General features: G+C 43.4%; 1 protein-coding gene across 1 annotated transcript in view; it reads left to right on the forward strand.

The window, feature by feature from the left end:
• LOC109834029 (alpha carbonic anhydrase 7-like) overlaps positions 1 to 7457 on the forward strand; it is a 10880-nt gene extending 3423 nt beyond the window's left edge. The window contains exons 4-7 of the mRNA XM_020401912.1: positions 6122 to 6224; positions 6324 to 6491; positions 7020 to 7073; positions 7180 to 7457. Of these exons, the coding sequence (XP_020257501.1) occupies positions 6122 to 6224; positions 6324 to 6491; positions 7020 to 7073; positions 7180 to 7263 (409 nt within the window). The 3' untranslated portion in view covers positions 7264 to 7457. The remainder of the gene's footprint in view (positions 1 to 6121; positions 6225 to 6323; positions 6492 to 7019; positions 7074 to 7179) is intronic.

An 8198-nucleotide genomic window follows, 5' to 3' on the forward strand; every position in this document is an offset into this window, starting at 1 on the left:
CCCCCCCCCCCCCCCCCCCTCTCTCTTTTTCTCTACACTTCTTATTCTTAGTTTTTCCTCTAATAATAGAAGGACATATATAGGGAAACCAAAACCCTATCTCTAGCCTAACTTCCTACTTAGAATAAGATTCAAACTCCTAATTATGATGGAACCTAAACTTCTAATCATGATAGATTTCTAAATCTATCTAATTCTCATAAAGTTCTACAAAGAATTAAAAACACTATACTAACTTGGAGTTTGAGTTGATACCCAACAATTTTGCTTTATCCAAATCAAACAACTCATTATTATTGTTTTCGATCCCCATTTAGTTTTCCATATGAATCCATTAAGAAACATGATTAATGCCATTTAGTTTTCATATGAATCAGTTCAGAAAAATGTTGGTTTAATGATTTAAAATTTCATGATCGAAAATGCTTGGTTCAGCTACCTAATTGGGTATTGGATCAGTTTGGGGGTTTCAGTACCTTAAAAATGAAGTTATTAATTAGGTGTATTGATCATAAACTTTTTATTCAAGTTATTATTTTTCTAATCCTTTTCAGAGAGGCATATACTAAAGAATGTAGAAAAGTCTAGTTGACGTTTCAAAACATGGGACACGTTTTTCCTAATAATTTTGTCATACCCATGAATTCTTCACCAATCTGATGTAAAGTTGGTGTCATGTTGACAATACTAGCGATGCCACTTGGTCAATCCTTTTGTTAACGTGTTCTCTCCAATGGAATCATGTTACATCAGCCGTCTCATTTTGATAGGCTTGTCTATTTTATGACCGAGATGGTGATATAACAATATAGCCTTCTCAAGCAATTAAACTGTTAGAATGAGGGTGAAGATCAAACCTCATTTCCGATGAGGAGCGCCGGCGAGGAGCTCCGACGAGATCGATGTCGTCGCGGGCGGAGCTGGAGGCGTAGCCCAGGTGAGATTCGACGGCAGCGCAGGCGAGCTTTTGCTCTGCGTTCGAATCTCCGGATAGCTCTGCGTTCGCCCCCCAGAACTCTGCGTTCGCTCATCTCTGCGTTTGTTCGACCTCTGCGTTCGGCTCGAACTTGGCGTCGAAGCGGATGCTGGCGACAGGCTGTCGCCAGCCCTCCCCCATCGCCTATTTAAACCCCCCCCATCAAGCTAGGGTTTCGGTGTAGAGCCTTCCCCCTTCTCCGTTTGTTCTTCCCTGGCGGCGGCGGAAAACCCCCAAATCGCAGCTGCGATTTTGTGATTAAATCCCAGCATTCAACAGTGCAGGTTGAGGGGATTTAAGAAGAGAGAGAGGGAATTAGAGAGGGGTTTTAATTTTGGGGTTATTTATTCTCAAGTGAGAGAAATTGAAAGGGTTCATACCCTTTGATTATTAACACTGTAGCTACAGTGTTTATTTGAGAAATCTCAGTTTTGAGATCTGCTCCTAAATTGTAATTTCTTGTTTGATTAATAAGAAATTATCTGTGTGGCTCCCGAGGACGTAGGCAGTTGCCGAACCTCGTTAAATCTTGTGTACTGTTCTCTATTCTGCGTTTTTCGTTGCATTAGGGATTTCGGCCTTTAAATTCCCAACAACTGGTATCAGAGCGTGAAACGATCTAGAACAAGTCAGATTCAAGTGGGAGCCATGGCCACAGATGAGGCAAAAATGAGACTTGAGAAATTTGATGGAACAGATTTCGGATTCTGGAAAATGCAGATAGAGGATTATCTGTATCAGAAAAATCTGTATCAACCACTATCGGGGAAGAAGCCAGATTCTATGAAGGCAGATGAGTGGAACCTTCTAGATAGACAAGCCCTCGGAGTTATCAGATTGACGTTGACTCGCAATGTTGCGTTCAACATAGCAAAGGAGAAGACCACGGCAGGTCTTATGGCAGCACGCCCAAATATGTATGAGAAGCCATCAGCCGCGAACAAAGTTCATTTGATGCGGTGGTTATTCAATCTGAAAATGGCGGAAGGCGCGTCAGTAGCACAACACCTCAATGAACTTAATACGGTTACAACCCAATTGAGTTCAGTTGAGATTGAGTTTGATGAAGAAGTTCGGGCGTTGATATTGTTGTCTTCCCTACCAGAGAGTTGGAACGCTACAGTCACAGCTGTGAGTAGCTCGTCGGGAAAGAAAAAGTTGAAGTTCGGCGACGTTCGTGATTTGGTTCTCAGTGAGGAGATCCGACGGAGAGAAACGGGTGAAGCTACAACCTCTTCAGTATTGCATACAGAGTCAAGAGGTAGAAATTCAACCAGAGGAAACGGACGAGGAAAATCAAACTTCAGAGGTAGATCAAAGGACAGGAGGTCCAAATCAAGGAATCCAAGCAACAGCTCGAAGGCTATCGAGTGTTGGAATTGTGGAAAGACCGGGCATTACAAGAATCAGTGCAAGAGTGCACAGAGAGAGAAGGAGGCGAAGGCAGAGGTGAATGTCACCTCCACTTCAGGAGGAGACGACGCATTGATATGCTCTTTGGAGAGCAAGGAGGAATCTTGGGTGTTAGATTCAGGAGCGTCGTTCCACGCTACTTCTCAGAAAGAATTCTTCGAGAAGTATACCCCCGGAAATCTTGGATACGTATATCTTGGTGATGATCAACCACGTGCTATTGTGGGCAAAGGAGTGGTGAAAATTAAGTTGAACGGGTCAGTATGGGAGCTGAAGGATGTTAGGCATATACCCGACCTGAGAAAGAATTTAATATCCGTAGGCCAGTTGGCTGGCGAAGGATACACCACAACCTTCCATGGAGATGATTGGAAGATCTCAAAGGGCGCAATGACAATTGCCCGAGGCAGAAAGACTGGTACCCTATATATGACAGCAGGTGCACGTTGTTTGATCTCAGTTGCAGCAGGCAATGAGACTTCAAAGCTGTGGCACAAGAGACTCGGTCATATGAGTGAAAAGGGGATGAAAATTATGCACACAAAGGGAAAACTCCCAGGACTGCAGTCAGTGGAGATGGATATGTGTGAAGAATGTATACTTGGAAAGCAGAAGAGAGTCAGCTTTCAGACAAGTGGCAGAACCCCCAGGAAGCAGAAGCTAGAGCTCGTTCACTCAGATGTTTGGGGACCAACAACCACCGCGTCCATTGGTGGAAAACACTACTTCGTGACTTTTATCGATGATCACTCTCGGAAAGTGTGGGTCTACTTTCTGAAGCATAAGTCAGAAGTATTTGAGGCTTTCAGGAGATGGAAAGCTATGGTCGAGAATGAGACCGGTCTGAGAATAAAGAAGCTCAGGACCGACAATGGCGGTGAATATGAAGACACCGGATTCAAGAAGTTCTGCTATGAGCACGGGATCAGAATGGAGAGAACCGTGCCCGGCACGCCTCAGCAAAATGGTGTAGCTGAGCGGATGAACCGAACGTTGACAGAGAGAGCCAGAAGCATTCGAGTACAATCAGGCCTACCGAAGCAGTTCTGGGCAGAAGCGGTCAACACAGCAGCTTACTTGATCAACCGAGGTCCATCGGTTCCATTGGAGCACAGAATACCAGAGGAGGTATGGTGCGGAAAGGAGGTAAAACTCTCACATCTTAAAGTTTTCGGTTGTGTAGCTTACGTGCATATTAGTGATCAAGGCAGGAATAAGCTTGATCCCAAGTCAAAGAAATGCACTTTCATCGGCTATGGTGAAGATGAGTTCGGCTACCGCATTTGGGACAACGAAAACAAGAAGGTGATCCGGAGCAGAGATGTGATATTCAACGAGAAGGTGATGTACAAGGACATGCACAAGACTGACGACTCAGAGAGCGAGTCCACATTTATAGATGCAGATGATGTCCCGAGTAACCTCTCGGAAGAACCCAATGCAGAGGGTCCTCAGCAAGAAGAGCCTGTTGGACAAGATGGTGCGCAGGAGCCCGACGCACCAGCTCCGATATTAAGAAGATCTTCTCGTCCTCCTGTACCCAACAGGAGATACATGAACTATCTGTTGTTGACAGATGGTGGGGAGCCTGAAAGCTTTGATGAAGCTTGTCAGTGTGGAGATGCGAGCAAGTGGGAGCTTGCAATGAAAGATAAGATGAAGTCTTTCATATCAAACCAGACGTGGGAACTAGCTGAGTTGCCCACGGGTAAGAAGGCACTCCACAACAAATGGGTGTACCGGGTGAAAGAGGAGCAGGATGGTTCCAGGAGATATAAAGCCCGATTGGTTGTCAAAGGTTTCCAGCAGAAGGAAGGAATTGACTACACCGATATTTTCGCTCCCGTGGTGAAGCTAAATACTATCAGGACCGTGATGAGTATTGTAGCAATTGAAGATCTTCATCTCGAGCAGTTAGACGTGAAGACGGCGTTTCTTCACGGAGATCTAGAAGAGGAGATATACATGCACCAGCCAGAAGGTTTCTCAGAAGAAAAGAAGAAGAACCTGGTGTGCAGACTCAAGAAGAGCTTGTATGGCCTGAAACAAGCCCCAAGACAGTGGTACAGAAAGTTTGACGGTTTTATGCACAAGGAAGGTTTCCAGAAGTGCAACGCAGACCACTGTTGCTACTTCAAAAGATATCAGTCCAGCTATATCATCCTACTGCTGTATGTTGATGATATGTTGGTTGCAGGAGCAGATATGGAGGATATCAAGAGTTTGAAGCAGCAGCTGTCAAAGGAGTTTGACATGAAGGACTTGGGTCCAGCGAAGAAGATCCTTGGAATGCAAATCACGAGAGATAAGAAGAGAGGTCTCTTGCAGTTATCTCAGACGGAGTACATCAACCGTGTTTTGCAGAGATTCAACATGGGAGATGCCAAGCCTGTGAGCACACCCTTGGCCAGCCATTTTCGTTTATCGAAGGATCAGTCTCCTCAGTCAGAAGAAGAGAAAGAGAGTATGGCTCAGGTTCCTTACGCCTCAGCTATCGGAAGTTTGATGTACGCAATGGTCTGTACGCGACCAGATATTGGCCATGCAGTGGGAGTGGTCAGCCGGTTTATGTCGAATCCAGGAAAAGCTCATTGGGAAGCGGTCAAGTGGATTCTGAGATATCTACGAGGCACCACACAGAAGTGTTTGCACTTTGGTAAGGGAGAGGTAGAAGTGCAAGGGTACGTAGATGCAGACTTTGGAGGTGAAGTTGATCACCAAAGAAGCACCACCGGCTATGTATTCACCGTCGAAAGTACAGCTGTTAGTTGGATGTCACAGGTACAGAAGATCGTTACCCTATCCACTACAGAAGCTGAGTACGTTGCAGTGACTGAAGCCAGTAAAGAGATGATATGGCTTCAGGGTTTGTTGACAGAGCTGGGATTCAAACAGGAGAAGAATGTTTTGCACAGTGATAGCCAGAGTGCGATACACTTGGCAAAGAATTCAGCATTTCATTCCAGAACGGCGCCGGCGAGGAGCTCCGACGAGATCGATGTCGTCGCGGGCGGAGCTGGAGGCGTAGCCCAGGTGAGATTCGACGGCAGCGCAGGCGAGCTTTTGCTCTGCGTTCGAATCTCCGGATAGCTCTGCGTTCGCCCCCCAGAACTCTGCGTTCGCTCATCTCTGCGTTTGTTCGACCTCTGCGTTCGGCTCGAACTTGGCGTCGAAGCGGATGCTGGCGACAGGCTGTCGCCAGCCCTCCCCCATCGCCTATTTAAACCCCCCCCATCAAGCTAGGGTTTCGGTGTAGAGCCTTCCCCCTTCTCCGTTTGTTCTTCCCTGGCGGCGGCGGAAAACCCCCAAATCGCAGCTGCGATTTTGTGATTAAATCCCAGCATTCAACAGTGCAGGTTGAGGGGATTTAAGAAGAGAGAGAGGGAATTAAAGAGGGGTTTTAATTGTGGGGTTATTTATTCTCAAGTGAGAGAAATTGAAAGGGTTCATACCCTTTGATTATTAACACTGTAGCTACAGTGTTTATCTGAGAAATCTCAGTTTTGAGATCTGCTCCTAAATTGTAATTTCTTGTTTGATTAATAAGAAATTTACAGTGTGGCTCCCGAGGACGTAGGCAGTTGCCGAACCTCGTAAATCTTGGTGTACCTTTTTTCTATACTGCGTTTCTGTTGCATTAGGGGTTTCGGCGTTAAATTCCCAACATAAACAAGCTAAAATTATGTCAGCTTTTGACTTAAAGAACTCTTGTAATTGTTTTAATTCGTGTAGATACTCTTTAGAGCTGCACATGGTTCATCAGAGTGCGGATAAGAAAATAGCCGTTGTCGGCATTATGTACAAAATTGGTCGGCCTGATCCCCTCCTAGCAAAGGTAACACTTGTAAATTGACTTTTAAGCGTATTGAATCCTAATTAACATATACCCAATTGCTAACTCACTCAATTTTTGTATGAATTTAAAAATGTCAAGATGGAGCATTACATTACAATGCTGAAGGATGCGGAGGGAGAAGAGGAAAAATTGGGCATGATAGATCCAGAGGATGTCAAGTGGGGGAGCAGAAAGTACTACAGGTACATGGGATCCCTTACAACTCCCCCTTGCACCGAAGGGGTCATGTGGACCATCATCAAAAAGGTTAGCTCATGACTAATTTAACGCGTCGTATAATATTGTTCTAAAGAGTTGAGCTAGATTATTGTAGATAGTATGTATCCAAATTGCAGATTGTACAATTATACCGTAGTTTTTCTGAATTGAAATCTATATCTCTATAGTTGATATACGACACACGGACTATCTAGAATCCAAAAAATTTTCAATAATTTGGACATGTTTTCAATCGTGTATGTCATGGACCAAAAGAAAAAAGTTCTTGGAAGTTCTCATAACAATGATATTGGCAATATGACATGTATGGTTAAACATTAATTGTTGTAGCCATGTGATATTTTATTTATAATAAATAAACGGTTTATATTAGAGCACATCCAATCCAGATTCTAAATTTAGATATATAATAGTATCCTAGGTCAACTTTAAAGGGGAAAAAACAAGTCACATAATTTAACTTATCTAATTTCACTTTATCTCTATCCTATTTTTCCATTGACTTATGAGGAGTGATAATTTTGCCTAGTGCTGAGTCAACTATGTACATGGCAGGTGAGGACCGTATCAAGGGAGCAGATTCACTTGCTGAGGGAAGCAGTGCATGATGTACGTATCAGTAACAAAGTCCTAACTTGAGTGCCCTGATTCAAAAGTATGGAACTTTTGGTCTGAAACTAATTTGTTTATAATTGAAATTGTTTATTATTTGCAGGAATCGCAGATGAATGCGAGACCTAAGCAGGAAATTAATGACAGGGTGATTGGCTTGTATCGTCCCCGCAAAGTTCGATATTAATTAGACGGGAGATAATGATTAATATATATATATATATATATATATACCTTTTATATGCAACTATGTTGGACATGAAGGGTATATCTGAAAATAAAATAGGTGCAAGCTGTCCTAGACGTCCAGAATCACTCTTACAGGTTTAATTAATTTATATGTTTTTTCTTGGAGATAATAAAATGAGTGTCATTTGAATAGTCTTGGTTCTACATGAAATTTGGATGTGAAGAGAAATTTCTACTCTTGATATATCTTTTTATTCATGTTGCTTGGAGATTAGTTTGGGTGAATAGGTAATTGAAACTGTTTTAAGCTTATTAGAGCATCTCCAAGAGTGATCTTAGCTTTTTTCTATATTTGAAGAGCAAATCTCTCATCCTAGAAAATAGGGAGCAAATAACGAGTAAGTGCTCCAACAATGCTCTCCAAATGGCTTCCTATCTCATGTCCTAGACCAAATATTTGTTATCCTTAATTTGGAATACCAAATCATATTCCTTATATTTAGTCTCCAACATAGGGAGTCTGTTGGAGCAACTTTTTCCCCTCCTACTCCTTATATTTAGTCTAGGACATGAGATAGGGAGGCTGTTGGAGATGCTCTTACCCCAAACTTTATAGATCCCCCGAGCGTGAATCACCCTCCCCCCTTTCCTTACTGTCAAAGAAAGAGAAAATTGTTTTTGTGAATGGGCCAACCCACGTGAAGAGTTCACGCGAGATAGTGACGTTCTCAATTGACGTGAGTGGGCCCAACAATTCTTGAGCTGCGATTGAGAACGAATTCATGTGAAGAGCTGCGCGCATGAAGAGAGTGAACGCGTGAACAGATCAAGTTTTGAGAACGTGTGGGACAGCGGCTCAGGCCCACCCGATTTCACCTGCTATAAATAATAGCAAATGTCCCTAGGGCAGTGTGCAAAAAAAAGATAGAGGCT

This window comes from Asparagus officinalis, chromosome 3 (assembly GCF_001876935.1).
Source record: "Asparagus officinalis chromosome 3, Aspof.V1, whole genome shotgun sequence".
In the NCBI taxonomy this organism is placed as follows: domain Eukaryota; kingdom Viridiplantae; phylum Streptophyta; class Magnoliopsida; order Asparagales; family Asparagaceae; genus Asparagus; species Asparagus officinalis.